We start from the raw sequence: 27,837 nt of genomic DNA on the forward strand, positions 1-27,837 counted from the left end.
AGCCTTTTCTCTTGTCCCATGACATCTTAATAGCCATTAATGATGTTTAAGATCTTTAAAACTCTAAGATATGATTTTCCTCTTTCCGTTGCCTTTCTCCCAATTCATCATCTCGTGCTCTGACTACGAATTCTGTTCTTCAGCTCAGGCTGACTGTGCCGCATCTCCCACCATCCACCCTTTTACAGACGTGCAACAATCGCATCTTTCTGCTTTTCTGGTGCTGCGGCTATTTTAAATGACGGGTTACACAGCATAGGTTTGGTCGTGTTAGATTTAAGCTTCTTTAGGACTCGGGAGTGAATCCCAACTGGTTCTAAGGTTTACTCCGGCCCTCCAGTTGTTCTAAACCCTGCCCATTGACATTTTAATGAGAAACAGTCTCTCAGACCCATCCCAAGAGAAAGTCCCGTGTGATCTCCTCTGGCAACTGCTGATAATGATGATTAATTTGGTTTTTCCAACTGGCCCTATTTTCCGCTGAGATGTTTGGCACTGATATGTGTCATTCCCACTGATCATCTGGCAGCTCTCTGCTTCTGATGTTTTTGATGAGGTTTGTTGTTGTTATTTGCTTTTATGTCTTTAGCAAATTGTTCTTCAATTTTTTTCCTCTTTGCCTACTTTTTTGTGGATTCTACATTTCATTTACTAGAGTTCAGGCTTTTATCATTTTTCTTGTTTTGACATGTAAGTTCCTTTTAAAGGCCGTCTTTTTTATTTCTAACAGCTTTTTCTCACGTTGGTGAGGGGTGCGCAGCGTCTGATCTCTGCAAAGCGAACTAAAACTTTCCAATTGGATAATGATTCCTTGCCGGTGACTTATGTAGCCAACGTAATTAAGAACTGTCAGGCGGTTCTTAATTAAATGTTGAAGTCTGTATCTTTCTGTCCCTTATTTTTTGTACAGAATCAGTGTGGAACTAAGCAGTCTGTAGTTATTTCACGCATCCCGCTTGTCTTGCGCTAACGCTGCTGCTCCGCTCTGGTGTCCCGAGTCTTCCAAGATTTAGCAAACCTGAACATAAGGCCGAAGATCTTTTTAATCGGTGCTTACGGCCAAGTTCCCCAGGCTTCCTGGTTTTAAAATGCTTATCCCTCTCCGCTGGAGTACAGAAAGACGATCACAAGTGATTGGATTACCCTAGGCTAAGGCTTTTCTGTTCTTCAGCTGAGCTGCAGTGGCTGGTTCTGCGTGCGTGGCCGGCTCCGCTGACGCTGCAGGAAGGCGCTTGAGGCGCGGGGTTACCAGATGAAATCATAGTTTGCCCAACTCCTTTGGCTGGAAGCTGAGAGCAGGTACTGTTATCTCTTACCTCATCAAATTTTATCTGCTTCCGCTGAAGTTAACTTTGAAAGAGGTTTCAGAAGGACGGCGTTTCAGATCCCAGCTCTGCTTGTAAGTTCATAAAATAAGCAAACAAGTTTTCTCCTCCCAAACCCAATGGATTCCTTATTTCTCCCAGGTAGGCACCGTAAGCTTTATTTGTAGCTGTGCTCGCAGTCCTGAGAATGCAAAAGGAATTCAGTGAGAAATGTGCTAGTTCAAAATTCTGTAAAAATTAGGTTGTACCTAATTAACTGAGAACTCTAAAGACACTGCTAATTAACGCATAGAACCCTCCATAGGCCCAGCACCCAGGCAGCTGACTTCAGCGGCAAGGTACAGATTTTTCTAACAGCCGTTTACTGTTGGTACTGTGACTCTGCAAGCAATTCCCCAGCCTTAGAGAAATCATAGTGGACTCGTGTGGTAGAAGACGCTTAGGCATGGACTAACGAACAGAGATGAAATGAATGGTTTCTTCCTTCTTAAGAGAGTGCTGACTTTTATTTTCTGAAATGGGTAGAACTGTCCCTGCGTGACTCTGCGTGGTTATAATTCTTCTGGCTCAGGTACACAATATATCACCATCCTGCTAAATCACATCTGTCCCTTTCAAAACAAAGTTTCTGTGGTGTTTGTAAGAAGTTATTTCCAGTATGAAACGTTCCCAGCAAAAGGAATTTCAGTGAGTTGTCCTCGGAGTCGCTAGTTTTTCACAACTGTGAAAGCAGCTCAGGAGCATGACTTGGTTTTGGGCTTGCTGCTGGCTGCCTTTGGCACCTTAAATATTTAGTATCCGACAAAGCCGCGTGCTCCTAACCAGCTCAGCATCCCCCGAGCACAGTAACCCCCTGACCCCCGGGCAGCACAGCAAAAGCACCAGAAAACCTGAAATTCAGTTGCTCTGAAATGGCAGTTTGTGTTGCAGAGCTACGGCCCTGCCACGTGCTGTCAAGCGTGGGCTCAGCTGCAGGCTGCTCGCCTCGCGGAGTCCATCGGCTCTCTGAGTATGTCGGGAAACGAGCTGGGCTTTGCAGCTCTGGACCAGGGTACAAAGAAATTGCTGTCTCTATGTTTGTTTGCAGGTGGGCCATGCCTGGGTGTGGTGGGAGTCTGAGGTGGAGTCTCCCAGCGAGTCAGAGAAGAACAGTGACTGCCAGTCGCTTCTCAGCTGGGATTCAAGCTTGGATCTGGACGTGGGGAGCTGGAGGAATACTGAAGAGGTGGCCATGGGGAGGCTAGAGGAGAGCAGCCGAGAGGCAGACGGCGAGATGGAGTTCAGTGAGCCTCTGTGGGAGGAGGATAGTGAAGACTACCAGAAGGCAGAGAGGCCATGTGAAGATGACGGTCTTCTCCAGTTCTTCTCAGAGGTAGGGCTCTTTGGATGACGGGAAAGTGGGTGGCATCGCTCAGGCCCTCCTGAAACATGAGGGTTTTCAGGGCCTCCACCATCCCTACACAGAGAAACAGTCTGGGGGAGGAGCAGATGCCCGGAGTTCGCTTGCTCCCTGTCCCAAGCCTAGCCCTTCCTCCCATTTAAAGCTGGCACCGCAACCCAGCAGCTGCTTTGCCAAAACACAGCTCGCCCTGAAGCAGAGAGATGTCAGTGAACTGACACTGCAATAACAACACAGGGCTTCATCAGGAGATTTTGCAAGGATTCCTAAAAATGGAAAGGCGTTCGTGAGCGAAAGCAAAAATAGCATCTGTGCTGCTTATTTCTTCTCCCTTTTGCCTTCACGATTTGAAGCAATAAATCTCTGTGTCGCAGGTAACCCAGATGATGGCACCTCTCCGCATTAGCAGCACAGAGCCATCACAGGCTCAGAGGGATTATTGCGGCACTGGGAAGCAGGATGATGGGGAAGATGTGAGGTGCCAGGAAAGGACCACAGGGACAGCGGTCTCGGGAGCAGATGAAAGTCAACTACACGTCCTGGCAGATGAGAAAGAACACTTCCCGGGAAGAGAGGTAGGGGAGGGGTGGTCCCAAAAGAGCCTCTGGTCCTGGATGAGAGACGGGTTCCTTGTGGGGACATGGGGACACAGAGGAGGAGACAGCAGGGAAGGGAATGCAAAAGAAATGTATGAGGGGAAGGATGGTTTTTATGTACGGAGATGTATCTTTATGAACAGGAAGCTTGTTACAGATCAAACCCTCAGATGTGAGTTGGAGGAATTGCTCCTTGGCAGTGTAAAGGTGACTCATGAGAGCTGGCAGTCTGTTCTCAGGTTTAAGGCAAGACTGGAATACTTGCCTTGTTCTAATTGCTGTGTTATGCAGCACACAGCTTGGCTGGTTTCAGGCCCACGTGGCTGTGATAGCAATAACCATCTGCCCCTGGAGACCGTCATGTCTTGGAAGCAGGCGCTGTCTAGCCTGGGTTTACATCAGTCCTGAGACGAGGGGGGCTGTGGGCTCCCACCAGCCTGCGAGGCGTTGCTGGGACAGGGGACACAGCAGTGGAAGAACAGTGCTGTTTTTCCACGCTCACATTTGTTCCCTTGCAAACTGAGACACTGGAGACAGAAATAACTTTGAGGGTTCTCGCACTTCACCTGTTCAGCCACGACGGTGTTATTCCCTTGTGGTTCTCCCAACACAGCACAGCATCCACTTTCTTCCTGAGGAGTCTGCTCCATGTTTCAGATCTGTTGAGGGTTCTCAGGTACCCCTGCACATAATCCCACTTCTGGATTCCAAAAAGCCTCTCTCCCTGCAGCTGTCACTCTCTATATTTTATTGGCAAATCACTACAAGAACAGCAACGCTCTCCTTCCCGGCTGAGTCTGTTCTCTGTCATATTCATGTGGGAGTTTGTGAGGAAACAACCTTGTTGCACTCTAGAGGATCCTCTTACCTGTGTCTTGAGCTTTAAGAAGCCTGAGGCACTCTTACCTCAGCTCCTGATCGCCCTCTCACATCCATGACTCTTCCCAGAAAAGCAGACAGACACTGGGCACCAGTCAGCTCCACAGCAAGTGTTAGCCAGAGGTGGTTATGATCCAAGAGATCAGACCCAGCTGTAACTGGAGTGAAGCACAGCGAAGGTCAAACGTCATCCTCCAGAATAACAGAGAGCGAGCTAGCTCCTAGCTGAGACTGGATGCAGTAAAGGGGTGTGCAGCAGGCTGGCTTCTAGATAAAGGATTCAGGTGATACGCTGCCATTTTAGACGTATCTTCCTTTTCCCCTGTGCTCTTCAGGAGAAGACTCAAGAGACACCTGAAGAACAAGCTTCAGGTGAGCCGCATCCACAGGAGACGAGTAATCGGGCCCAGGATGACGATGAGAGTGATGGCACCTCTGCAGCTTCCATGCTGGACCCCACAAGCCCTGCCAACACGCAGCTGTGAGTAGTTCGTTCCGCTCTCTTGCGGGCGCAGCAGAGCAGAGTTGTTTCCCTTGTCTCACATGAGAACGAGCGTGTGGCAAAGGTCACCTCCAGGAAGGTGAGATAGCCAAGGAGAACAGAGGGAAGGAGGTAGCTTGTGCTACCTCTGTGGATCTGCCAGCATTTTGGGGCATTGATCCTAAGCTGAAGTGAGAAGAGTAGAGATTAAGTAAGAGATTAAATGGAAAATACGTGTTTCCTCAAGGCAGCCAGGCCTTGTGTGAGCTGCTTTGGCAGGCAATGACCAGCCCAGCTCCTAAGAGAGGCATCGCCAGCCCCCTTCAGGCAGGCGCAGGCGTGTCGGCCACATGCAGGCTCCGCCACATGTGTGATCACCTGGGCTGCCTTTTGATGGAAAACCACAGTTTACCGGGATGAGAAACTGAATAAAACCCACCTCAGTAAAGTTCTGAACTTCACAGTAGCATGAGCTTTTCTATCCAACTTAATCCCGCCCTTTAGAGCTGCTCAGCTCAGATCTTGTTTCTACCTATTGCCCGCCATCTTCCTGCATTCCGGGCATTTAGTTGTGCATTCAGATGCAGAACGCTTCCACCATCTCACCCGGAGAGCCTTTGCATAGCTACAGCAAAGGATCTCTGCGCTTCATCCACCTGGACGTGGTGGGTGCTAGCAGAATTGCCACCTCCTACTTTGTCGAGAGTGGGATGAGCTGACAATATATTCCCTCCACAGGGTGCAGCTGAGCTGGGATAACCCCCTGCAGCATTTGCTCTTCAAAAGAACTTTCCTGTCCATCTGGAAGATGATAGCCAGTCACAGGTATGTGAGGGCAAAGGGTTGGGTTGACGTGGCTGCTGAACACATTGCCCTGACTTCCAGCTCCTTCCAAGCCCTGGTGTCCCCTCCAGGACAGCCACCACAGGCTGGCTTGTCTCTCCATGGCTTTGCTTCTGGCTCTCCTCACAGCAAGAACAGCTGCCTGCTGCAAAGCTGGAGAGAACACCGCATATTTATTTCCTCTCCTTAATGTGGCAGAGCCCAAATGTTGCTTCCTACACAGCTGGCATAGCCAGCTTCAGCGAGGGGCTCAGCCTCCTCCCGTGCCGAGTCATGACAGCCACCGACTGCTGGCTGTTGCTAATCGGCCGTGGCCCTCACGGCAAGCAGGGAGAGGCAAGCACTGGTCCGTGCTGCGATGTTGTCTGTGGCGGGGAGGCAGACAGAGGTCGTTCTTTGTGCTTGTCCCTGTAGATACAGCGGCCCGTTCCTGAAGGCGGTGTCAGAGAAACAAGCCCCTGGATACAGGGATGTGGTAAAGAGGTGAGTTTGTGGAGGAAGTGCTCGCTAGTTGATTTCTCCCTGTTTTTTCTGTCTTCTCTGCTTTCCAAAGGGCCAGTGGGACAGTTTCCTTCCTCCTTTTCCAGAATTTGGCTGCCACCAGCATCTCCCACTGATTTCTCTTATTAAAACTCCCCTCCAGGTCATTAGAACCTGGAAGCTTGCACTGACTCTGGAGCTGACAGGAATTGTGCCTGCCCTTTGCCGGCGCTGCATGGCTGACTTACTCCAGGCACAGTCCGTGCAGCTCTAAGCCCTGCCTGAGCAGGGGACGCAGCTTCTGCAGCTCAGCAGTCTCTTCTCAACCGTCTCCTGGGCCGCATCCCCCGCAGCGTGGCCAGCGGGGCGAGGGAGGGGATTCTGCCCCTCTGCTCCGCTCTGGGGAGACCCCCCTGGAGCCCTGCGTCCAGCTCAGGGGTCCTCAGCATGGGAAGGACATGGAGCTGTTGGAGCGGGGCCAGAGGAGGCCACCGAAATGCTCCGAGGGTGGCACAGCTCTGCTGTGAGGACAGGCTGAGAGCTGGGGGGGTTCAGCCTGGAGAGGAGGAGGCTGTGGGGAGACCTCATTGCGGCCTTTCAGTGCTTAGAGAGGGCTTATAAGAAAGGTGGGAACAGACTTTTTAGCAGGGCCTGTTGCGATAGGACAAGGCTTAATGGTTTTAAACTAAAAGAGGGGAGATTCAGAGTAGATATAAGGAAGAAATTTTTTACAATGAGGGTGGTGAAACACTGGCAGGGGTTGCCCAGAGGGGTGCGAGATGCCCCATCCCTGGAAACATTCAAGGCCAGGCTGGACGGGGCTCTGAGCAACCTGATCTGGTTGAAGATGTCCCTGTCCACTGCAGGGGGATGGACTGGATGGGCTTGAAAGGTCCCTGCCATCCCAAAGCGTTCTGTGATTCTCCCCATGGTGGAAGCGTGTGCCTCGGTCGATACCCTCTCCTCATCCACTGCTCGTTCCCCAGATGTTTCACTGTCAGTGGAGAAGCAGGTCATAAGAATATTTCACAGAGAGATTGAGGGCATTTTTCAGAGCTGAATAATTTTCTATTCTGGTCACAGTTGTCCTCTCTGCAGCCATTCGTTTTCTCATTCTGTCAAAATAAGGGAAGTAATATTTTTTCTCCATCATGTTCCCCTTATCAGCACTGCTATTTTTGCTAGTGGCACCATTTGATTTTAAAGGATTTTAATGGATACCTATTTTAGTAACTTCTTTCTCCACTAAGACCTGGACTGACTTCCTGAAGCCTAATTACCAGAATCGCTCTGCTTGCCTTCTCTGGAGCTCAACATCAAAATTTTTTGAGAGGTGACTGCTGATGACCTGCCAAGTTGATTGGATAGCAGGTGTCGCATTGGCCAAACTTACTTTTGTCTGACTTAGAAGAAAAACATTTCTCTCTCCCTCTCTTTGTCCTGAGCAATAAAATTGACTGAAAATAGCTGTGTTTTCAGGGCCATGCTGAAACGAGAACAAGCACGTTCATGCAGAGCCTGAAGAATGCCTGGCCCTGGGTTGCAATTTAATTCTCCTTCTCGCTGTGTTTTGTAGACCCATGGATTTAACCAGCATAAAGAGAAGGCTGTCAAAGGGACACATTCAGTCCATGGTCCAGTTCCAGCGTGACCTCATGCTCATGTTCCAGAACGCGGTGATGTACAACAGCTTCAACCACCACGTGCACCGCATGGCCACGGAGATGCAGCGAGAGGTCTTGGAGCAGCTGCAGATGCTGGGTGAAGCCCTCCTGTGCTCAAGGGACAGGCTGGGGTGGGGGAGAAGGTAACGGAGCCGCATCTGAGGCCTGTGTCTTTTGGAGCAGCGTTGTCTCCCTGGCTCAGGAGGTCTGCTGGGGCTCGGGGGATGTGCTGACACGGCAGCCGTGTCCTTCAGCAGACCCTGTTTTCCTCCCGTGGTGCCTGCCAGGTTGATGGGATAAGGAACAAAGCGGTTCCTAGGAGGGGCACCGGAAGGGAAACCTCCTTTCTTCCCTGGGAAAAGCAGCAGCGGAGCCCTGCAGCGAGAAAAGATTCCCTGGGACAAAAGAAAAAAAAAAAAAGGGGAGAAAATCATCTTTGTGACCAGTTGGGATGAGTCGGGGCCCAGCCGGGTGACGGCGGCCGGCTACACCCCGGGGCGCTGCGCGAGGGCTCTCTTTGGCGTTGCTGTGTTGGGGTTGGCACTGGGTGGAGCGTTACCGCCCCGCGGCCTGCGCCCACCGCGGAGGCCGGCGCCCGAGTAAAGGCCCGTGTTGAAAGCTTGTTCCCGTGTGTTTGGCACCGCGGCGTGGGCGGGGAGGGAGCCCGGGGGCGAGGGGAGCCCGGGGGCGAGTGGCCTCGGGCAGCGGGGGGGGGGGGGGGGGCCGTAGGACCCCGCAGAGCCGAGGGCGGGAAAGCGCCGCTCGCCATTGGCCGGCGCGGTGGGCGGGCAGCGCTTGAGGGCGTTGCCGATTGGCTGGCAAAGAACTGGCAGGCGGTAGTCCCGCCTCCCCGGGCGGTGCGTGCCCCGGAAGCGGAAGCGCGCAGCCGGGGCGGCCATGGCGCGGGAGAAGCAGGGGGAGGCAGCGGCGGAGGCGGAGGGGACGCCCGAGCGCTCGTACCGGGAGCAGCTCGACTACCTGAACCCCATCGCCCAGCCGCTCGCCTCCCGCAAGCTGACGCGGAAGCTCTACAAGTGCATCAGGAAAGGTCTGGCTGGTGGCGGGGCCGGGGCATGGCCGGGACCGGGGCCGGGGCCGGGGCCGGGCTGGGGCGGCGCAGCCCCCTGACGCTGTGATTCTCTTGCAGCGGCCAAGCACAAGCAGATCCGTCGCGGCGTGAAGGAGGTCCAGAAGTTCATCAACAAGGGCGAGAAGGGGTAAGCGCGGCCCCGCTGCCCCGGGGTGGCCCGGCCCCGGCCCCGGCCGGCCGCTGACACGGGCTTTCCCCCGCAGGATCACGGTGCTGGCCGGCGACACGCTGCCTATCGATGTGTACTGCCACATCCCCATCATGTGCGAGGACAGGAGCCTCCCCTACGCGTACGTCCCTTCCAAATCGGTAAGGGTCGGGGCTGCGCAGCCGGGAGGAGCCAGCCCTGGTGAGAGGGAGCCCGGCAGGCAGCACCCGGGCCGGGCGGTGACCGGAGCCTTCCCTGGGAGGCGCAAATCTGGTGCCTGAGTTAAAGCACCCAGCGCTTCTCCACGGCCAGGGCACAAGAGCGGTCATGGTGCAGGTGTAGGAGCGTTTCACTCTGGGACCACAGAATTGGTTCTCTGGGTCGAGTCCCTGCAGCGTTCTTCCCCCAAAGGGCTGTCAGGCCCTGGCCCAGGCTGCCCAGGGCAGGGGCTGAGTCCCCATCCCTGGGGGTATTCAAAAGCCGGGGAGATGTGGTGCTTGGGGACATGGTTTAGTGGTGGCCTTGGCAGTGCTGGGTTAACGGTTGGACTCGATGATCTTAAGGGTCTTTTCCAACCTAAACGATTCTGTGATTCTACAATCATTTCAATACTGCAGAGCTGCCTCTGAGTCTAAGCACAGCTGGTAAGCTCATAAAGACAGCCATCTGGGCGTAAAAACATTCACATTTGAAGGCTTTCACAAGGTCAGAGGAACACCCCTGCTTGCCTTGGGCTTGATCTCTTCCAGTTCAGTCTGGGAGAGAACTCATGAGAAGTCTGAACTGATCCAACACGCCTGATTGCCCCATAAAGCTGCGCCAGGGCAGGTTTAGGTTGGGTATTAGGAAAAACTTCTTCCCCAAAGGGCTGTCAGGCCCTGGCCCAGGCTGCCCAGGGCAGGGGCTGAGTCCCCATCCCTGGGGGGATTTAAAAGCCGGGGAGATGTGGTGCTTGGGGACACGGGTTAGCGGTGGCCTTGGCAGTGCTGGGCTTGGCAGAGCCCTGGCTGGGTGTCAGCCCTCCGCACTGGGGAGCCTGGCCCCCCGGCCTCCCCCACCACCTCCCTCTCTTCCCGCAGGACCTGGGAGCCGCGGCCGGCTCGAAGCGCCCGACCTGCGTTATCATGATCAAGCCGCACGAGGAGTACCAGGAGACCTACGATGAGTGCTTGGAGGAGGTGGGGGCCCTGCCCCTGCCGCTGTGAAGAGCCGGGGAACCGCCTGCAGCCCGCGGGGCGGCGGGGAGGGGTCCTCCCCCCCCCCCGCCCCCTCCGTTTGTTTGGGGCACGGCGGGGCGGGGGGGGGTGAGCGCTGCCGGGGACAATAAACGTGTCTGCGGGGTTTGTAGGACGCGGGCCCGGCCCCTCTGTACCGGGGGCGGGGGGGGAGCCCCGGGGCGGCGGCGGGGCTGGGGACCGCCGCGCCGCCAGGGGGCGCCCGCGCTGCGCTCGGGCGGGGAACGCCCGTTTGTGGGCGGGGCGAGGGTGGGAGGGACCATTCCCGGGGGGGGGTGCGGCCAGGTGGCGGGGAGCGGGGCGGGGCAAACCATTCCGGGGAGCGGGGGGGTGAGGCCTACTCCGGCGGCAGCGCCCCGGGGCCCGCCCGCCCCCGCGGGGCCCAGCCGGTCGCGCAGGCCCCGGCCCTGCCGTGACTCAGCCGGCTGCGATGCCCCGACTGGTTGTACCGCCAGCCCCGGGCCGCCTGCCTCTCTCCCTTCCCAGGCGCGGGCCCTGGGCCTGGCAGCGCAGCTGGGGCCGGGGGAGCCCGGAGGGAAGGCGGCCCCGCCGCCCCGGGCACGGCACGGCCCAGGCCGGCCCGCACCCCCCCGGTGTGGCCCGGAGCCCCGGTACCCCCTGGAGGAAAGCAAAGGCAGAGGCCAGAAGAATGAAACCCTGGTTTATTGCAGGAAAGGCCGAGGAGAGCGGGGCCGGGCACGGCCTTCACATGGCTCCGCTGGTACCGGCACGGAGCAGGGCTCCTTCCAGCGCCTTCCCCGCCAGCGCCGGCCCGGCTCCCCCTCGCCCGCCCTGGGAGGGGCGGCGCGGGGTACCCCAGCCCCGTCCCCAGGCCGGGGAGCCGCCCAGCCCCCCGCCCCAGTCCTCCTTCCCCTCCCCAAGGGCCTCCCGGTGGGGCAGGGCACCGGCTTCCCCTCCCTCCTTGCACAAGGCACTCACCCCTCCCAGCTCACGGGCTCCCTGCAGGGAAGCTGCATCAACCGCCCTCCATTGCCGAGCAGCACCAGTACTGGTGGCATGGAAAGCCCCAACAGAGGTGCTGGGGCGGCTGCTCCCCCGCCCAGCAGTACCAGGACTCGACAGGCTTTCCTCCTCTGCCTTCCCAGTGTCACCAACACACACCGGTGCGGGCATACTGCCGGCTCCGGGACCCTGCTGATGGGGCAGCCACTGCGAGGAGCAGCTGGAACCCCCCCCAGCAAGGCGCTGGGGATGGGGCGTGAGCCTCTCCTTAGCAAGACATTAAGTTACTGGGTTGTAGGGAACGGGGGCAGCAGAGCAGGAGGGACAGGGAATGTCTCACAGGGCGCTTGGTTTCTGCCCCATGGCTGAAGGAATCACAGGGCAAGCGCTCCTGGAGTCAGAGCACGGGGCACATGCAAGACCCCCACTCTAGCACAGATGACCCCCCCCATCTCCAGAGACCCCCCCAGAAGGGCCCGAAGCGCTGCAAGAAGGAAAAGCTCCCTTGTGGCAATCAGTCCTTCGCCCCAGGGCAGCGCCGAGCGGCCGGTCCTCGCGCAGACCCTGAGATCGTCCCGTTGCAGCAGCAAGAGACCTTTCCCCTTCACAGTCCCGCCGGCATCCCGCCGCTCAGATCTTCGAGGACTCCACCCGCTCGATCCACGGCGAGTCGGCCCCGACATCCCTGGGCTCTGACCGCAGCTGCCGCAGCTCCCGCTCCAGCGCCTGGCTCCGGTGGTACATCTCCATGTAGCTGGCCTGGAGCTCCCGCTGGTACCGCAGCACCTTCTCCTTCTCCTCCTGCCAGGTTTTCCTCTCCAGCTCAAAGTTCACAGCCTGCAGCTGACCCTGGCGCCGCTCTCGCAGCAGCTCTGCCCACAGCCACTCCACCTGCTGCTCCAGGGGCTCCGCCGTGTCGCTGTGAAGGCCCCGGCACTTGGAGTCATCAGTTTCACAGCCGGGGAAGTCCTGGCACGCCGGCATGGGGTCGTCGCCCAGCGGCAGCGAGGTGCCGGGCTCCGGGGGGCTCTGGAAGGAGTCTGCCAGTTGCGCCAGCTGGGAGTCCCTGGCCTGGACCTCCGCCTTGGCCTCCCGCAGCTGCGTCTTCAGGCTGAAGATCTCGCCCAGCTTCTGAGCCATCTCCTCCTGGGTGTCCCGGAGCTGCTGCTTCAGCAGGGAGATCTCCGCTGCCTTCTGGCACACCTGCAGGGCACGGGCGAGTGGTCAGGGAGGCCTGGAGGAGCAGGACCCCAGGGGTGGCAGCACCCCAGGCTGTCACCGCAGCATCCCTGGGAGACCACGAGCATCACACCCGCCTCGTCCCCGCCGTCCCGTGGCCAGGGGTGACACCAGAGCAGGGAACCGCTGCCCTGGAGGAAAGGAGGGATGGAGGAAAGGAAGGGGACTCACCTCCCACTTGGTTTCCTCCAGCTTGGGGCTGACGCGCTCACCCTGGGGCTGCCGGAGCTTGGGGTCCTCGCACTGGCACTGCTGCATGCTCAGCTCCTCCTGCAGCCGCTTCTTCTCCTGCTGCGCCTTGTAGAGCTGCAGCTGCAGCGCCCGCTGCCCGCGCTGCGCCTGCTGCGTCACCTGCTGCAGCCGGGCCATGTACATCTGCTTCAGATCTTCCAGCTCGTCCAGCCACAGCCGCTGCTTGTCCTCAAACACCTGCAGCACAGGCGGACGCTGGTGAGGGTCCGCAGCCTGCCCTGGCGTGGGGGGATCCCAGGGAGGGATCCCAGAAGATCCCATGATGTTGGGTCCTCCCACACTTGGACATTCCCAGCCCATCGCCCACCACGGCAGGACACCAGCTCCTTCACAGCTCCTTCCACCACGGCCCCACACCCCTGCCCGGGGCTCACCTGCGTGAAGGGGTCTTCGGTCTCGCTGAGGCTCCTCTTGAGCTGCCGCAGCTCTCCTCCCGTCTCCTGCAGCCGGTCCTCCAGCTGCTTCACCGCGTCCTCCAGCGAGTAGGTGAACTCGTAGGGCGGCGGGGGCTCCCCAGGGCTCTGCAGCCGGCTCAGCGTGGCCATGCTTTTGCAGGAGAGGGGCGCCTTCTCGGGGGCCAGGGGGTCCCTGGGGCTCCGGGAGACCCTGTCCAAGGAGCCCCCGATGTGGTTGATGTGACCCATGGAGGCGCTGAACTGGCTCTGGGCAGGTTTGAGGCGGGAGCCGTAGGAAGGGAAGCTCTGGATGGAATTGTGGCTGGAGTCGGAGGCCTCATCCAGGCTGATGGCGTGGAGCAGCTGGGTGCGGAGCGGGCCGTGCTGCGAGGCTGCCGTGCTGCTCTGTGACAGCAGCGTGTGCAGGCTCCCGTTGCTCTTGGACAGCTTCTGCCCCTTGGACGAGGACAGGCCTTGCATGGAGACCAGCCCCTTCCCGGCCACCGCCTTGAAGGCCGAGGGCCTGATACGGCACTGAAAAACAAGAGTGGGGTCAGGATGAGCCCAACAACAGCCCCCACAGGCGCCCAGAGCCAGGGAGAACCCGCTCGCTCCCAGTCCCATATCCCTGGACATCCTCAAATCCCCGCATCCCATCCCTGGCGCAGACCGTTCTGCCCCAGCCCCATCCTCACGCAGATGTCTTTCAGGGCCCACAGCCTCACCTTGTCGAAGCGGCCCCTCTCGGGCAAGGAGCTCTTGGAGAAGTCGGCCCCGCGGTGATGCTCCCGGGAGCAGCGCTCAGGGGACCGGTTCTCGCGGTCGCTCTCGTAGTCCCGCTTGTAGCAGGCGCCCGACGTCTGGTGCTTCCGCTCTGACCGCATCTCCTTCTTGGCCCCGTGCAGGTAGCCAAAGAGCTCCCGCTGGCTCAGCCCCTTCCGCAGCAAGCCGTCGGGCTGCCGAAGCCCCCGCGAGCCCCCCAGCGGGGCCCGCAGCTCCAGGGGGGACAGATCCTGCTTCTCCACCAGGCTGCCCACACTGCCCATGCTGCCGACGACGCCGACAGGCTCCGAGGAGAGGTAGGTGCAGAGGACGCGGGTGTCGGGCTCACAGGTCACAGGACCCTGTGCTGCTGCCATGGAGAATTAGAGAAAAGCCCGGTACCAGCACTGCCGAAGGAGAGACAAAGTCAGCAATGCCGGGCAGCCGGGACTTCAAACCCCCCCGGCACCCCCTTTCCCAGCTGGTGCCAAGGACCCACCTGGGCTCCTGGTGCTGGGAGAGACCCGCCAGGTCCCGGGCAGCTCCCCGGGGCACCCAGGAGCCGAGCAAGCGGGGTGCCGGCAGGCAGCGTGCACCGGGGCTGGGGCTCCCCCCTGCTGGCCCCCCCATGGTGGAGTGCCTCCCTCCCACACCCAGCCCCACCTCCCGCCTGCGGCCGGGGCCGCCACCGAAACAGGCACCTGCCGCCCAGCCAGGCGGGCGAGTTCGGGAGCCGGCAGCACCTGCCCGGGCCTGGCGCCAGCCCCGGCCCAACGGCACCGAGCCACCCCGCCGGGACCTCGGGGTCCGTACACCCTCCGGAGACCTCCCCAAAACGACCCCGGGGATGCCCAGTCCCGGGGGTCACTGGCTCAGCCTCCCCAGGGTGCGCAGGGCACGGGCACCTCTCCCGCCCCGCAGGGAGTCTTCCCGCACCACGCAGGGCGAGCTCCCAAATCCTCCCCACGGCCCCGCTCCAGCCGCAAGCGCTCCCACCCCAGCGCCGGGCAGCGACGAGGCAGCCACGGCCCAGCTGCTGCCTGCGTGCGGGGGATCCCGTGGCCGGACACGGCGGGAAGGCGGTGGGAAGGGGCAGGATGCGGACGGGACAATGCAGCTTCCTGCACAGGTGGCCGGGGGAGGAAGGACACGAGGATGCCTTCGGCCTCAGCTCCGGCTCCCCAGCGCCGGGGAAGGGGACGATGGCCCTCGCAGCCCTCGGCGGAGGGGACGCGGCCAGCGTGGCAGGGGCGAGGCAGAGCCCCTCGGCGGCTCCCAGCCTCGCCGAGGGCTCGCAGGCCGGGTTACACCCAGGAAGCTGCCCTGGTTCTCAGCACCACACGCCGGGTAAACAAACACCCTGCTTTTAATTGCTGCCACGCACAAACCTGTCTGACAGCTCCCGGCCTGTGCTGTCACCTCCCTCCGTAAGCCCAGCACCTGCTCCAGGCATCGGCACCCCACGAAGGGCTGCAGGGATGGACCCCCTGGAAGGGTCCAGGATGCCACCGGGATGGGGGACATGGATGTCCCCATGATGGGGGAAGCTTGTAGCATCCAGCACTGGGGGAGCATCCAGTGGGAAGCAGCTCGGCTGAGCCCCGCAGCAGCTCCTCCCGGCAGGCGAGGAAGTAGGTCAGGTTGTAGGAGTTTTGGGAAAAGCCGGGGGAACCCGAAGGTGTCCTGCCTTACGGCGGGAAGGGTGGCACACACCAACCCTAAAGGCGGTAAAACACCGGTCCGGCCAGCCTGGCCTTCCCGGGATGGCGGATGAGATCTGGTCCCAACCATGCCAAAAATAAAAAACCTTTTCCATCCTTTCCAGGTGAGACGCAGGGGGGGATGCGGGAAAGCGCAGGGGGGGCTGCGGGGAGGCGGGCGCGGGGAACCCGCGCCCGCCTCTCCGCAGCCCCCCCTGCGCTTTCCCGCATCCCCCACGGATCCCAGCCGGAATTTCCGCCACGGAGAAGGCGGAGAAGGAGGTCGATCCCCGGGACAAAGCACCGTACGGCGGAGAGAAAGGGGATGGAAGCACCGGGACCCAACCGGGAAGCGGGGGGGGGGGGGGGGGGGGGCGGGGGGACCGGGTCCCGCACTCACCATTCTGCCGGTGCTGCGATCTCCTTTCGGCTCCTTTCTCCTCCGTTTCCTTCCCTCGCCGTGTTTGAACGCGCCCCTCGGTCGCGATCGCGCAGGGCGACGGGCGGAGCCGACAGCGGCAAATCGCGGCGCGGAGGAGGAGGAGGAGGAGGAAGGAGGAGGAGGAAGGAGGGGGCCGGCCCGGCCATGCCCACCGGCGGGGCGGGACAGGGCGGTGACCGGGGCGGGTTGGCTTTGCGCAGCGCCGAGCACCCCTTCTGCAAAGCCCTCAGCTACCGGTGACCCTCACCGTGGCGGCGGGGCTGGTAGGAACAGCCCATATCGCCCACCCAGCCAGGCGGGAGGGAAGCGTTTCCCTCGGCCTCCTTGGCTGCACCAAGCTTCCCCGCGGAGGGGAGAGGGGTCTGGGCTCTGTGGGACACCGTCCTCCTGCGGGACAGCCCCGTGTGTCCCCAGCACAGCACCCACGGGCGCGTGGGAGCCGCCGGAGGTGCCCGCGCTGCACGGCTCGCCCCACGGGCTGCCGCACGCACGGGGGGCACGGAACAGCCCCCTGGGGCTACCGCTCGCCCCAGCACCTCGCCCGGTGCAGGTGAGACACGACGCGCTTCATCCCTCTGAATCAGCCCTGCCGCGTCCTGGCCGGGAGCCGGTTTTGTCACTCGCCACCCCGGCAGCGTGCCAGGCGCCGGGAGCGGGGATCCCGGCACGGAACGGACATGGTCACCGGCCGTCCCGGCCTCCTCGGGGAGCGGGACGCCTGCAGCAACCCTGCTCCATCCCCTCGGCAGCCCGTGCACGGCGCCCGTCTCTCCCCGGGGAGCAATCGCACCCACACCATCCCCAGCCTGGGTTCGGGGACGCGTGGATCCGGCGTGCTCGCGCCGGGGCCCTGCTCGCTGCCAGCTCCCCCCGACGCACACCAGAGTCCTCAAGCTGTGCCGCCAGTGCTCACCCACACACACACAGTGTCCCCGGTCCCCGCTCGTCAGGCTCACATGCTTGCATTATCCTCGGTGCGGTGCCAAGGCACACAACCGCTCCCCGGCCTCCCTGTCCCCGTGGCTCCTTTTCACCGCCCCGCTGCACGCCGCAGCGGCAGGACACGTGGCCTCTGAATGGGGGGGGCCCTTCGCAACGGTGCCGTTTCCCAACCTCCTGGCACCAGGAACGCGTCCGCGATGCCCTGGCCCTCCTGCCTGGAGCTCAGCCCCGTGCCGGGCACCCCCAGGAGCCCGGGAGGGGGCCGCTGGGTCCCTGCCAGAGGGACAGGCCGATGCCCGCGGCGGCAGGCAGTACCAGCATCCCGCCGGGGCCTCGGTCTGAGCAGGTTGCAGCGATACCGGGCTGATTTCACCGGGCGCTGGTCACAGCCGCACCCCTCCTCGTCTGCCCCGTTTCCTGCTGCCACGTCTCCACCGCGGGCTGCGCTCCCCCGAGCCCGTTTCCATGGGACGGCAGCTCCGGGACACGCCAGCGGCCAGGGATGCCCCATTCCCCACGCAGGGATGCTGCTGCCTCCCGTCGGCTTTTCCCCAGCCCCCTCTCTCCGCTCGCCCCGGTCCCCCCCGCACATCACGATACTGCAGCAATTTCATGGGGCCGCCAGCAAACAGCTCCGGGCACCCCCGGCTTTAAAACAACCTGGCAATAAAATCCAGCCGATTGCCATGCCCGCAGCAGCCCCCGCACGGCCTCGCTGACAGCCATTTGGGCCCAGAAGGGGGGTCACAGAGCGGCAGGGCTGCAACTCCACGGGCTCTCTCTGCCCCCGAGCATCCTGACCCCCTCCTCAGGGTTGCTGAGAGCACGGGAATGCCGGGAGGCCTCCGGTTCGGCTCGGCGGGGCTCCCGGGACAGCAGGCAGGGTGTTATCCATCTGCAGAAAGGCGATGGGGAAAAAAAATACCTCATCCCCTCCTGCTGGGCCATTGCTAATAATGATGTGCGTGGGAAGGGGAACGGAGCCGAGCGACCTCCGAGCCACATTCAGGGCTATAAAAGGAAGCCGGGTCTCCAGCACGGCGCCTCTTCCACAAAAGCAACTGGAGGATGAGGGGGCTGCGAGCAGAGCTGAGAAATAGCTGCCAGGCAGCGGGAGAGGAGCCTTTAGCGCTGAGCGAAGCGCGAGGTGCACATATGCTCTCTGTTTCTGCACATCTACGTCTTTGTGAAACCTGCCCGAAACTGTGTCATCTATTTTGAACGGTGCAGAGAAATACTTTGATCTGCCTCCGCCAGCCCTGGCTGTGGTTCGGGCACCGGTAACTGGCTGGCATACAGGTGGTCGATCCCAAAACCTGCACGATGGAGAGACAGGGGCTGCTGGGCTGACGTCTCCCTCCGGCCGACCGCAGCGAGGGACGTGACAGGTCCCGGGAACGCCTCTGGAGCAGTGACACATGCGTCCGAGCCTGCCTGCGGTCTTTGTGCCAGACACCAGCGCTGCTTTGGGGCCGCCGGGCTGGAGAGGCCACTGGGAGCTCTTGGGCAGCGCGTCCCTGCATCGCCCCGGGGCAAGGCCAGGCCCCGAGCTGGGGAAGGACGCACTGGGCCTGCCGGCGCCTTGGGTGATGCAAAGCAGCACAGCCTGACCCTCACCGCCCCGCGCTGCCACCTCAGCCCCTGCCTCGGGACGCAGCCCCCCTTGCACGCCAGTCTGCAGGGCTCCAGACTCCTCACCCGGCTCCGGAGCAGCACAGAGAGGAGACGGCGCCAGACCTCTCCAGACACCCCATCCCGCTGCCCTACACGGCACAGGACCCCCCACGCTTGGCTCTGATGTTTTTGCCTCCCTCATCCTGGCACTTCTCCCCGGAGGTGCCACATGTCCCCGGGGCCATTCGGCTTCCCAGGAGGGCGACAGCTTCTGCCTGGGGACGTCTGCAGGCACCCAGCAAAGCGGTTGCTCCGGGAAGCGCCAGGCAGGGGACGAGGACAGAAGGGGGCCAGGAAACACGGAGGGCCTGGTGCCAGCACTGGCGAATGCCGGGGTACCGGCTGCTCGGCTGGCTCTGCCCAGCTCGAGGAGGCAGCAGCACCCAAAACGTGTGCCAAGACCCCAGAGCCGGCGCAGTGCAGTCCCACACGCGGCACCGCCTGTGAGCCAGCCCAAGCACCCTCCGCTGCGGAGCGGCACAGCACCATTTCACCCAGCAGCCCAAGCAGGCGGCCAGGCCAGGCTGGGGATGGAAGAGCGGAGCCCAGCGCTGGCAGGGGTCTCCGTGGAGTCGGCGGGCATCTCTGCCAGCCCTCGGCAGATCAGGGCGAGCAGCGGCATCCCAGAGGTCACAGCGCCTGTGCGCTCCCAGCAGGAGCAGGCAGGGACCAGGCCATTGCTCCCGCCTGGGGCTCGAGAGCCGGGGCACGCGGCCCCTCCTGCCCAGCTCTACACATCCCACTTCCCAGCAAAAGGCACTCGTGTGGCTGATTGCCACCAAACCCCAACAACCGGCAGCCCCCAGGGCCTTTCCTCACCTGCTGGCACCTTCCCGGCTTTCCCACCTCCAGGATCCGGCACTGCAGAGCACCCAGGCGCATTCCCAGCAGCCAGAGGAGGACATTCACCTCCTCTTCCTCGTGTCTCCTGTCCCAGGGCGCTCTCCCGGCACACCGCGTCGGTGCGTCGGCCGCCTCCCACGGGCTGCTCTTGCTGTGACAACACCAGGTCCCCAAATCGTCGCACGGCTCGGGCTCCTGGGGCCCTGGGGTTTGCAGGGTGCGTTGCAGGGTCACCTCCTGCTCACCGGCACCCCAAGGCCAGCACAGCCCTTTGCCCGGGCACCTTCCCCGAGCCGCTCACTCACCCAGACAAGCCACATCCACAGTGCAGGGCCTGAGCCCACAGCAGAGCCCACAGCAGCGGGGGACCAGCGCTGTGATACCCTCAGCCGCTAAATACCCCCCGTCGTGCTGGGGGGGGCAGCCCAGGGCCTCGTCCCACCACGCCATGGGAGAAACCGGCCTGGCGGCGAGGCAGGGCCGGGCGGCTAGAGCGAGGGGCTGAAACCCGCAGCCGGGGCCCCGCGCAGCCTTGCCTCTCCCTCATCAACCCAAACCCTCCTGCTCCCGCCTCGAGGGGAGCGTCCCAGCCCCTGCGCCTTGCCCAAGGAAGCTCTTGCTCCCCTCGACTCAGGCGGGAAGGGCAACCCTCCCAATTCCTGCACTTCACCCACGCCGTTGCCCTGGCGCCAGTGGTGAGCCTGGCCGCCAGTCCTTCCCAGCTACTAGGAAGAAAATGAACTCCATCCCAGCCGAAACCAGGACAACACCTCATGCAGGGCCAGAGCAGACCCCAGTTCCCCTCAGCGCTGCCGGGAGAATATCAGCCTCTCCAACGCCTCCCGAAAAAGGCCGAGGCAGCGCATGCCACACAAGGCAGGCGAGGAAGGGAGCAGCTCAGCCAGAACTCTCCCCCTCACTCCACAGAGAGGAAAGTCCTGGGCTACCTCAACCGCTGACATCCAGCAGAGCTGCGGATGCTGGGGCTCGGGGCACGGCTCAACCACAACCGCTTCCTGCAACGAAGCGACCACAGCACAGCCCTGGAGGCACCTGGCCGCTGAAAGAAAGGCATCGGCTCACTCGGAGCCCGTTTCAGACCGCCTTGGCCCCCGAACCATAGCAGATCGCCTGTCCAGACAGAGCGTAGCCGCGGCCAAGCCAGAAACAGGCGCGCTGGAGCCAGTAAAGGTGAAGGGAGCAGGGAAAAGGAGTGGCACGGCGCGGCCCAGGGCACTCACGACTCACAGGTGCCCTGACAGTTCTTTATTGTCCTCTGAGCTGGGTGGCAGCTCAGCCATGTCCAGCGCAGGAAAACTCCCTCCTGCACCTGCCCGGGGAGGCAGCACCAGCGTCCACACCGACGCGGCAGAGTCCCTCTCTCAGCCTCTTCTGTTGGTCCCAGCAAAGCCCAGTTCCCAGCCCTTTCTGTTCCTCTGCGTCTCGCCAGCACTGCCGTGCTCGTCTGCTGCAAAAATCCCGCCTGCTCCAAGCAGCTCAGCGGCAGCCCCGGCATCTCGGCACAAGCACAGCGCACACGAGCGGCACACGGGAGCTGGGCTCAGCCAAACGTGCACCAGGGGGTCTCGCTTGTGTCACAGTCCAGTAAGATATTAAGGACGGTGCAAGGGGCTCCTGCCACGCTCAGAGCTGTCCGTGACTCGATTCGGTACCTCACGTTGTTCAGACCTCCCTCCCGATCCACCTTAAACTGTTCCTGAGGAAGAGAAAGACCGTTCGGCCCGCGCTGGCTCCCAGCGGAGGGGGAAGCACGCAGCGCCCGGGGAGGGAGCGCGGAGCTGGCAGGGGCGAACACGAGCAAGGAGGGCTCAGAGCACGTGGTGATCACAGCCCGAATCTCCCGTGGTTCCCCTCGACCACGCTGAGGTCTCACCTGCTTCTGCGCAGCGATGCGCTTCTGGTCTCTCTTCCTCCAGGCTGGGTCATGCAGGTGCTGGAAAGTCTCGTATCCGGTCGTGATTCCAGAGGGACGGCGAACCTGGAAGGAAAGCAAAGCTTCTGTAAAGCTACTGGAAAACTTGCTGTGCCTGCTACTGGAGTGGGGAGCGCGGAAGGGCTGCCCTCCCCAGGTCCCGACCTGGGCAGCTACAGCCAGGGGCCAGGTGGGGAAGACAAAAAGGGCAATTTTGACCTAGGAGGCCAGGGAGCGCCTCTTACCTGGAGACCGGCTCCTTTGATACGTCGATAAAACTCGTCGTCCTCCCGTCCCCAGCCCCAGAAGCGGTTGGACATGCCGTTGCACTGCAACGAGAGGGGCATCGTACCGGCCGAGGTCTGGTCCAGCCTGACTCCGCGCGCCGCAGAGGAGCGGACACCAGCGTCGCAAGCCCTGAGCCCCAGCGCAGCCTCCCCTTCCTGCCCCCCACCAGCTCACACCGCAGGCTCTGTCCCCGAACCATTTCGACTCCTTTCCCTCCTTCCCAAGCATGGAGCGCAAAATGTAGACTGTGCCCCAAGAACAACATCGTAGCCCCTGCCCCAAACCGGCTGGGACGTCCCAGCCTCGCGCTCACCATCTCATAGTGCTGCTTGGTGAGCAGCAGGATGCCGCCCACGTAGGTCTTATAGTGGTAGAGCGGGTGCAGCTCCGGGGACGCCACGTGGAAGGGCCCTGCCTCCGGGAAGCCGTAGTCCAGCTGTTCGTTGAGGGGCAGGAGATCAACGTCGTGCATCGCGATGTAGTCGGTGTCGTTGCCGCTCTCCAGGAAGCCCACGTTGATCAGGGATGCCCTGTTAAACCTGCCGCGGGACCGGGGGCTCTCAGCGCCGCGCGCAGCGGCCGCCAGCCCTTCGCATCCGTCTCCCGTGCTCCTCAATGCTAAATGTTTGACCAGTCCCCAAACGGGGACACACACACCCACGGCGTTCCCTGCCTTCACAGTGCCAGGGCTGCCCGGCCTGGAACCACACCCCTGCTTCTCCCTACGCAGGCCCGGCCCAGGCCGAGCCCGACAGCGACGCGCAGGGGTTTGGCCACTGCAAACAGCAAAGGGCTACGGCAAACCCTGTCCCGCCCGAGGCCGGCTGCGGGGCTGCACAGCACCCCCGGCCAGCGAGCAGGGGGTGAGCGATGGCATTTCCAAACACCCCACGGCATTTCTTTGGATTTCAGCATCCCCAGATGTTTGTGGCCATGGCCCTGCAACGCCGGGGAGAAAGCTGAAATATCCAAGGGTGGATAATTCTCTTCTTGCTTAGGAAGAGAGAAGCAAAATATTGTCCTTTTGTAAGCTCTAGAGTGAGTAAATCTGGGGAGAGCATCACGCCCCAGCCCCGACTCCCCGCTGCCCAGGCCCTACGCTTCTCCACGCCGCCAGAGGCAAGCGGGGACGGAGTCGGGGGGAAGGTTCCCCTCGCCGCCCTCGCTCCCTGCGGCGGGGGGAGACACTACCTGAAATGATCCACCTGGTTGAGGACGAAGATGTGATGGCGGATCCTCTTCTTGCTCAGGAAGCGGTGCATGTAGGGCACGAAGGCCAGCAGCTCCTCGAAGCGCTCTCGGAAGGGGACGAGCAGCGCCAGGCGATGGGGACCCCACGACGGTTCCTCCTCCGCCGGCTGGAGCGGGGCCTGGGGCGGGCAGGGCTGGCGGGGACCCCCGGGGCTCTGCCCGCCTCCCGGCGCCGCCGCCTCACCCGAGCAGCTGAGCTGGAGCCAGAGCAGCGAGGCGAAACCCAGGAGCAAGGCCAGGAAGAAGAGCGGGAAGACGGAGAACCTGGCGGGCAGCAGGCCCAGCAGCGGCGGGGACCTGGGGCACAGCGGGGACGGGGTCAGCGGCCGGCGGGGGGGGGGGGGGGCGGCAGGGGCCCCCCCCACACCCGCCCCCGCCCCGGCCCGGCGCCCCCCCCGCTCACCCGCCGCCGCGCAGGCGGAGCGCGGCCCTGCGGCGGGCCGGGCCCATGGCGCTCGGCCGGCCCCGCCGCGGGGACACGCTGGCTGCACCGCCCCCCCCGGAAACACGGCCCGGCCCCCGACGTTCCGCCGCGTTCCCTTCCGCCCGGCGGGGCGGGGCCGGGGCTGCGGGGACACCCGCCCCGCCCCCCCCCCCCAATTCCTCTGGGATCCTCCAGGGACGGCCCGCCCCCCCGGGACACCCCCTCCCCAGCTGGGAGGGGCAACACCCCCCCCATCCCCAATCCCCAACACCCAAGGACCCCCCCAGCCGCTCCCTATTACAGCCCGCCCCCCCCCCCCCCCGCGGGGCTTCCCGCCCCCCTTCCCCACCCCAGACACAGCCAGAGCCGCAGGTAGGGTCAGTCCTTTAATGCCCGCTCGCAGCTCCCTCCCCACAGCCCCCCTACATTCACAGCGGCCACCGCTCGCCCCCCGCCCCGGGGCACAGCTCGGGGGGGAGCGGTGGGGAAAAAAACCAAAACAAAACAGGGGGAGCGAGCTCCGGGCTCCCCCAGCGCAGCCCCGGGGGCCCCCGCGGGCATCGGCCCCCGCGGTGCGAGCCGCCAGCGGGCGAGCGCCGGGCAGGGGTTACAGCCAGCCAGACAGATAAGAAAATACTTCTGATATTTCTCAGAAACAGCTTCTAGAAACCACAGTTTTTTTACAGCTCCCCATAGAAAAGATGGGTTTGGGCACAGGCCACAGGCCCAGGTCTTCCGCTAGTAGAAACGTTTGTTCCGTTCCTGGCGTTTCTGGAAGACCACGGCTCCCACCACAGCGCAGACGATGATGCCCAGCAGTGCGCAGAGCAGGAGCAGGAACACCTTCCAGCCCGTCAGAGGCCCGCTTCGGAAATTCCCTGTCGGGTCATCCACGTTGTCTGCAAGGACAAGACCAGCTACAGAGCCCGACCCAGCCTCAGGGACTCACAGCTCCAATACCTTTCAACTTTTTAAGAGTCCAGCCCCAGCAGCCCAACGCTCTACCAAGGGTTTCTGAAGGCCAGAGACTCACCTTTGGGTGATTTAAGCAGGCTGACGCTAGGCTCAATCTTGGTCCAGTCAACAGTCTCATCTTCTAGAGGGTGCTCCACCATGAGCTGGAATAGCTTCATCGAGATGATGTCGTGATTGTCTAGGAAACAACCAGCAGCACCAAACACCGTCAGAAGCTCCGAGAGACGTCCACCTCCCGTCCGTGCTCTGCCAGGCCTGATTCTCCTTCCCTCTCAAGCCACCCTCACCCCCCAGCTATCAAACTGCGATTTGAGATGTTCCTTAGCTCTCGGCTGCCTCCTTCCTCAGGCCACGGGTCCCTACCCAGCACAGTTTCAAGATTTTAAACAACTGAGGGAAAAGAAGCCACTGAAGCCATCCAGAACATTATATTCCAGGCTCCAAACAGCAGGTATTCCTGCAAGCAAAGCCCCCTCTCACCGGACAAATCTCCAGTGCCGGCAGAAGCACCGAAGAAGTAGCCGGTTGGCAGCTGCACCCCTGCGATGTCAATGCAGTTCTTCCATTCGTTCCTGTCCTCCACGTCGGTCATCACCTGCAAGACCAGGGGAGCGTCACGCCAAGGCGGCGCGCTGCCATCCTGCCCGCCCGCGGCTCTTTTGGAGCCGGAGGCGCAGGTGGCCGAGCCTGGAAAACCATCTCCGGGTCACCTACTGACAGAGCGACGCCCCACCGCCGCACTGCCCCGTCTAACGCGCGTGAGACACCCTGCAGAAGGCATCTGCCACATCTCACCGTCAGACGGCCTCGGGAGTACCGAACTGCCAGGAAAGTGTCGTGGTTCTGGTTCCGAAGGTCGGCGGTGCACCCCGCCAGCTCCGTCCAGCGCCCGTCCTTACTGTGGTCATACGTCAGGGAGCCGTTGTTCACCATCGCAGAGATATAGGGGAACACGCGCTGCAGGGAGGGGAGCGCCGCTGCTTTCAGTCTGCAGGAGCCTTCAAGCTGCAGACCGAGAGCCACCTTCCCCTGCCTGGTCAGAAACCTCAGCCGGAGCAGGATCTCAGCCGGGCGCGGCAACAGAGCCACAGCTTTGCTGCGGAGTCGGGTACGGAGGGCAGAACAATGAAATCGAGGCTCCTTTTCTACGTAAATCTGCTTCTAAACTGAGCAAGAGCTTGTTCTGGCTAACGCAGAGCGGCCATTTCTGTCAAGAGTGGCCTTCTGTGTCAAGACCCGCCAGGAGCCCACGCCGTACCCCGTGGCCAGGGCAAGGGGAGCGCCCCGGACTTGCAGAGTAAGCACCAGAGCAGGTGAGAAGTGTAAGAACAGAGCACAGAACGGGCAGAAATCTCATAGGGGCAGCACAGCCACGCTCGGGGCTTGGTAGTCAGCAGATTACGTACGCTGGAAGAGGGCAACTGGAGGCAAGAATTCAGCTCTCAGTGAGCATCGAGACAAGAAGGGAATGGGGTCACTTCCAGGTGCTTTACGACTTAAATGACATGGGTTTGGTGCAACAGATCTCACTAGCACAGTTATGTTTTCTGACTGCGCCATAACAACATCCACAAACATGGAGCGGGAGAGAAGAAAAAGAACAACAGCCCCCGCGGGACTGATCTGTATTTCAGCCACGGGGAATCCTGGAGCAAAAAGCCAGCCCAGGAGTTTCGCTTTTAGAGACACCCAGGGTGGAAATAGAGAATAAGGCCAGAGACACCGTGGAATGATCAACCAGAGCACAGCGAAATTCAAGAAGTGAAAATTGTGATGAATACCACCACTTTCAGGTGGATTCCTCTAACTTAATAGGTGGTGCATAGTTTATGCCAGCTCCATGCTGCCCTCTCATCCTGAGGGACAAAGGCCTCAGAAACATCTGTGTAGCCAACAGCAGCAGAAGGCGGAGCAAGGACCTTCTTATCTCGGCTAACGCACTACAAACTCTTCCCTTCACCAGCTCCCAGGACAGGCAGAGCCGCCCACCCTCACAGAAGGAGAGGCTTTTCCTCGGTCCGGGCGTGAAGCACTCGGGGCACAAAGCAGCGAGGAAACGGCCGCCTCGCACTGAAGGAGCTCCCTGAACTACTCACCTCTGTCGCTTCATCGTTGGGATACGTATCAAGGAAGATAGCCAGTCCATGAAAGTTGTCCTTGCTGCCAAAGACAGGACCTGGAACAGGGCAGAAGAGAGGGAACAGAAGGCTCTCAGAAGGAATTTGTGCTCAGAGACTTCTACTGAGAAGAGCTGCAAGAGCTGTTTATCGCCAGGCAGATGCCCGAGGGCGCCCGTTTCCAGGGCACAGCGTACAGGACACGCCACCCCCATCCAGTGAAACCTTCCAGGCTGGGGCAGCTCCAAGGGCAGCTCCCTGGGCTGCCCCAGGGTGTCTGCGAGCGCCGAGGAGGCCTCAGCCCAGCCAGGCGGCCCCCGGCTGCGCCCCATACCTGGCACCAGCCGCTCCTGCGTGTACCACAGGGCCAGGCCGTCCCCGTGCAGGTTCTTCTTGCCGGCTCCGTGGATCTTGAAGTGGACGTGGAGCTCCCAGTCCTTGAGGAAGCAGGGCTGTGCGGAGAGAGGGCCCAGCGGCGTCAGGGCAAGAGGCGGGCGAGGCGACGGGCCTCCCCCGGGCCCCCGCCGGCCTCCCCCGGGCTCTCACCACGCGGTTCCAGATGGAGCCCTCCCGGCTGCGCTCGTCGGGCGTCAGGCGAACGTACTGGCTGGTGACCATGGTGCTGCCCTGGAAGTCCCACAGCGGCATGGCGGCCGAGCCCGCACCTGCAGCGGGCAGAGAGAGAGAGCGCGGCTCAGCCCGGGCCGCTACGGGGCACCCGGGCCGCCCGCCCGCCCCCGCGCTCACCCTGATACGGCTTCATCAGCGAGTGCTCCCGCTTCAGGTGCTCGCTGTTGCCGTCTGTGAGCTCGGCGGGCGCCAGGCGCGGCCCGGTCGCCGCCACCAGCAGCGCCGCCGCCGCCAGCAGCCCGCCCGCACCCGCCGCCATGCTCCGCTTCCGCCTTCCGGCGCGCCGCTCCCGCCCGCGGAACGGCAGCCAGCTCCGCCAATCAGAAACCCTCACACCACCTCATTCCCGCCTCCGCCGGAGAGCGTCACTCCTGCCCGCCTATGGAAGGGAAGGGGGCGGGGCCAGGGAGGTGCGCGGCTCCCGCCGTGCACTGCGCGGGCGCGGCGGCGCGCGGCATGCCGGGAGGCGTAGTCCGCTCGCCCGCCGTGCGCCGGTCACGGGCGCGGCCCGCACCGCCCACGGGACACGTGACCCGCTCCGGCGGCGCTGACGCGGCCGTTCCCGGCCGCCCGTCGCTATGGTAACGCCACACAAGATGGCGCCGGGCCCCAGGGACGGGCCCCGGCCCCGGGAACGGGAACGGCTCGGGGCCCCGCAGGCCTCGCCGGGCCGCAGAGCGGCGGGACGGGAGAGCAGCGCCGCCCTAGCGCCGCGGGAAGGAGCGGCCGAGGCAGCGCGGGGGTCACAGGCAGCTTTATTCAGGGCCGCAGCCCAGGGCCTGGCGCAGCAGACGGCCCCCAGCCCCGCGGCAGGTGGTTGCCTCCCACCCATCCCCAGCGGCGCGGGCGCCGGGCCACGGTGGCTGT

At 62.2% G+C, this 27,837-nt stretch overlaps 5 protein-coding genes across 9 annotated transcripts; 2 read left to right on the forward strand and 3 right to left on the reverse strand.

Annotated features, from left to right (window-relative positions):
- The first annotated feature begins 961 nt into the window (after window positions 1-961).
- Window positions 962-8,289, forward strand: LOC104019010 (bromodomain-containing protein 8). Of its 2 annotated transcripts, none has more exons than XM_087754131.1 (7): window positions 962-1,299; window positions 2,413-2,697; window positions 3,099-3,299; window positions 4,535-4,680; window positions 5,419-5,505; window positions 5,938-6,006; window positions 7,580-8,289. In XM_087754131.1, the coding sequence occupies exons 2-7, from the start codon at window positions 2,557-2,559 to the stop codon at window positions 7,812-7,814; spliced, it is 879 nt and encodes a 292-aa protein (XP_087610257.1). In that variant the 5' UTR covers window positions 962-1,299; window positions 2,413-2,556; the 3' UTR covers window positions 7,815-8,289. The 2 variants fall into 2 exon arrangements, with proteins under 2 accessions (XP_087610257.1, XP_087610258.1); XM_087754132.1 differs by lacking the exon at window positions 962-1,299 and adding an exon at window positions 1,803-1,896.
- Window positions 8,290-8,525: 236 nt separating this feature from the next.
- Window positions 8,526-10,252, forward strand: NHP2 (NHP2 ribonucleoprotein). Its single transcript, XM_087754133.1, has 4 exons — window positions 8,526-8,715; window positions 8,815-8,884; window positions 8,961-9,066; window positions 9,985-10,252. The coding sequence occupies exons 1-4, from the start codon at window positions 8,565-8,567 to the stop codon at window positions 10,108-10,110; spliced, it is 453 nt and encodes a 150-aa protein (XP_087610259.1). The 5' UTR covers window positions 8,526-8,564; the 3' UTR covers window positions 10,111-10,252.
- Window positions 10,253-10,773: 521 nt separating this feature from the next.
- On the reverse strand, window positions 10,774-21,351 carry N4BP3 (NEDD4 binding protein 3). Of its 4 annotated transcripts, none has more exons than XM_009472166.2 (5): window positions 21,247-21,351; window positions 13,715-14,158; window positions 12,969-13,523; window positions 12,514-12,771; window positions 10,774-12,306 (listed from the first exon to the last, which is right to left on the reverse strand). In XM_009472166.2, the coding sequence occupies exons 2-5, from the start codon at window positions 14,126-14,128 to the stop codon at window positions 11,734-11,736; spliced, it is 1,800 nt and encodes a 599-aa protein (XP_009470441.2). In that variant the 5' UTR covers window positions 14,129-14,158; window positions 21,247-21,351; the 3' UTR covers window positions 10,774-11,733. The 4 variants fall into 4 exon arrangements, with proteins under 4 accessions (XP_009470441.2, XP_087610246.1, XP_087610245.1 ...); XM_087754120.1 differs by having other exon boundaries at window positions 13,715-14,121; window positions 21,247-21,333; XM_087754119.1 differs by lacking the exon at window positions 21,247-21,351 and adding an exon at window positions 20,601-20,718.
- On the reverse strand, window positions 20,604-23,347 carry B4GALT7 (beta-1,4-galactosyltransferase 7). The gene is made up of 6 exons (XM_087754126.1): window positions 23,228-23,347; window positions 22,765-23,121; window positions 21,887-22,112; window positions 21,531-21,614; window positions 21,247-21,351; window positions 20,604-21,069 (listed from the first exon to the last, which is right to left on the reverse strand). The coding sequence occupies exons 1-6, from the start codon at window positions 23,272-23,274 to the stop codon at window positions 20,914-20,916; spliced, it is 975 nt and encodes a 324-aa protein (XP_087610252.1). The 5' UTR covers window positions 23,275-23,347; the 3' UTR covers window positions 20,604-20,913.
- Window positions 23,348-23,621: 274 nt separating this feature from the next.
- Window positions 23,622-27,266, reverse strand: LMAN2 (lectin, mannose binding 2). Its single transcript, XM_087753908.1, has 8 exons — window positions 27,088-27,266; window positions 26,887-27,005; window positions 26,675-26,792; window positions 26,320-26,399; window positions 25,019-25,180; window positions 24,704-24,818; window positions 24,282-24,401; window positions 23,622-24,147 (listed from the first exon to the last, which is right to left on the reverse strand). The coding sequence occupies exons 1-8, from the start codon at window positions 27,227-27,229 to the stop codon at window positions 23,987-23,989; spliced, it is 1,017 nt and encodes a 338-aa protein (XP_087610034.1). The 5' UTR covers window positions 27,230-27,266; the 3' UTR covers window positions 23,622-23,986.
- Between the last annotated feature and the right edge of the window lie 571 nt (window positions 27,267-27,837).

Source organism: Nipponia nippon, unplaced genomic scaffold (genome assembly GCF_047370975.1).
Source record: "Nipponia nippon isolate SJK-2023a ecotype South Korea unplaced genomic scaffold, ASM4737097v1 scaffold_17, whole genome shotgun sequence".
Taxonomy (NCBI): Eukaryota; Metazoa; Chordata; class Aves; order Pelecaniformes; family Threskiornithidae; genus Nipponia; species Nipponia nippon.

Excerpts from the sequence above, each read along its gene's own strand:
- LOC104019010 (XM_087754131.1), top strand. The coding sequence starts at position 2,557 with ATGGGGAGGCTAGAGGAGAGCAGCCGAGAGGCAGACGGCGAGATGGAG. Across the intron at positions 2,698-3,098 it reads TTCTCCAGTTCTTCTCAGAG|GTAACCCAGATGATGGCACC; the intron begins GTAGGGCTCTTT and ends TCTGTGTCGCAG. Across the intron at positions 4,681-5,418 it reads AGCCCTGCCAACACGCAGCT|GGTGCAGCTGAGCTGGGATA; the intron begins GTGAGTAGTTCG and ends TTCCCTCCACAG.
- NHP2 (XM_087754133.1), top strand. The coding sequence starts at position 8,565 with ATGGCGCGGGAGAAGCAGGGGGAGGCAGCGGCGGAGGCGGAGGGGACG. Across the intron at positions 8,716-8,814 it reads CTACAAGTGCATCAGGAAAG|CGGCCAAGCACAAGCAGATC; the intron begins GTCTGGCTGGTG and ends ATTCTCTTGCAG. Across the intron at positions 8,885-8,960 it reads ATCAACAAGGGCGAGAAGGG|GATCACGGTGCTGGCCGGCG; the intron begins GTAAGCGCGGCC and ends TTTCCCCCGCAG.
- N4BP3 (XM_009472166.2), bottom strand. The coding sequence starts at position 14,128 with ATGGCAGCAGCACAGGGTCCTGTGACCTGTGAGCCCGACACCCGCGTC. Across the intron at positions 13,524-13,714 it reads AGAGGGGCCGCTTCGACAAG|TGCCGTATCAGGCCCTCGGC; the intron begins GTGAGGCTGTGG and ends CTTGTTTTTCAG. Across the intron at positions 12,772-12,968 it reads CCGAAGACCCCTTCACGCAG|GTGTTTGAGGACAAGCAGCG; the intron begins GTGAGCCCCGGG and ends CCTGTGCTGCAG.
- B4GALT7 (XM_087754126.1), bottom strand. The coding sequence starts at position 23,274 with ATGGGCCCGGCCCGCCGCAGGGCCGCGCTCCGCCTGCGCGGCGGCGG. Across the intron at positions 22,113-22,764 it reads AACCAGGTGGATCATTTCAG|GTTTAACAGGGCATCCCTGA; the intron begins GTAGTGTCTCCC and ends GTCCCGCGGCAG. Across the intron at positions 21,352-21,530 it reads TCAAAGGAGCCGGTCTCCAG|GTTCGCCGTCCCTCTGGAAT; the intron begins GTAAGAGGCGCT and ends CTTTCCTTCCAG.
- LMAN2 (XM_087753908.1), bottom strand. The coding sequence starts at position 27,229 with ATGGCGGCGGGTGCGGGCGGGCTGCTGGCGGCGGCGGCGCTGCTGGTG. Across the intron at positions 25,181-26,319 it reads CCAACGATGAAGCGACAGAG|CGCGTGTTCCCCTATATCTC; the intron begins GTGAGTAGTTCA and ends CCCTCCCTGCAG. Across the intron at positions 24,148-24,281 it reads CCTGCTTAAATCACCCAAAG|ACAACGTGGATGACCCGACA; the intron begins GTGAGTCTCTGG and ends TTGTCCTTGCAG.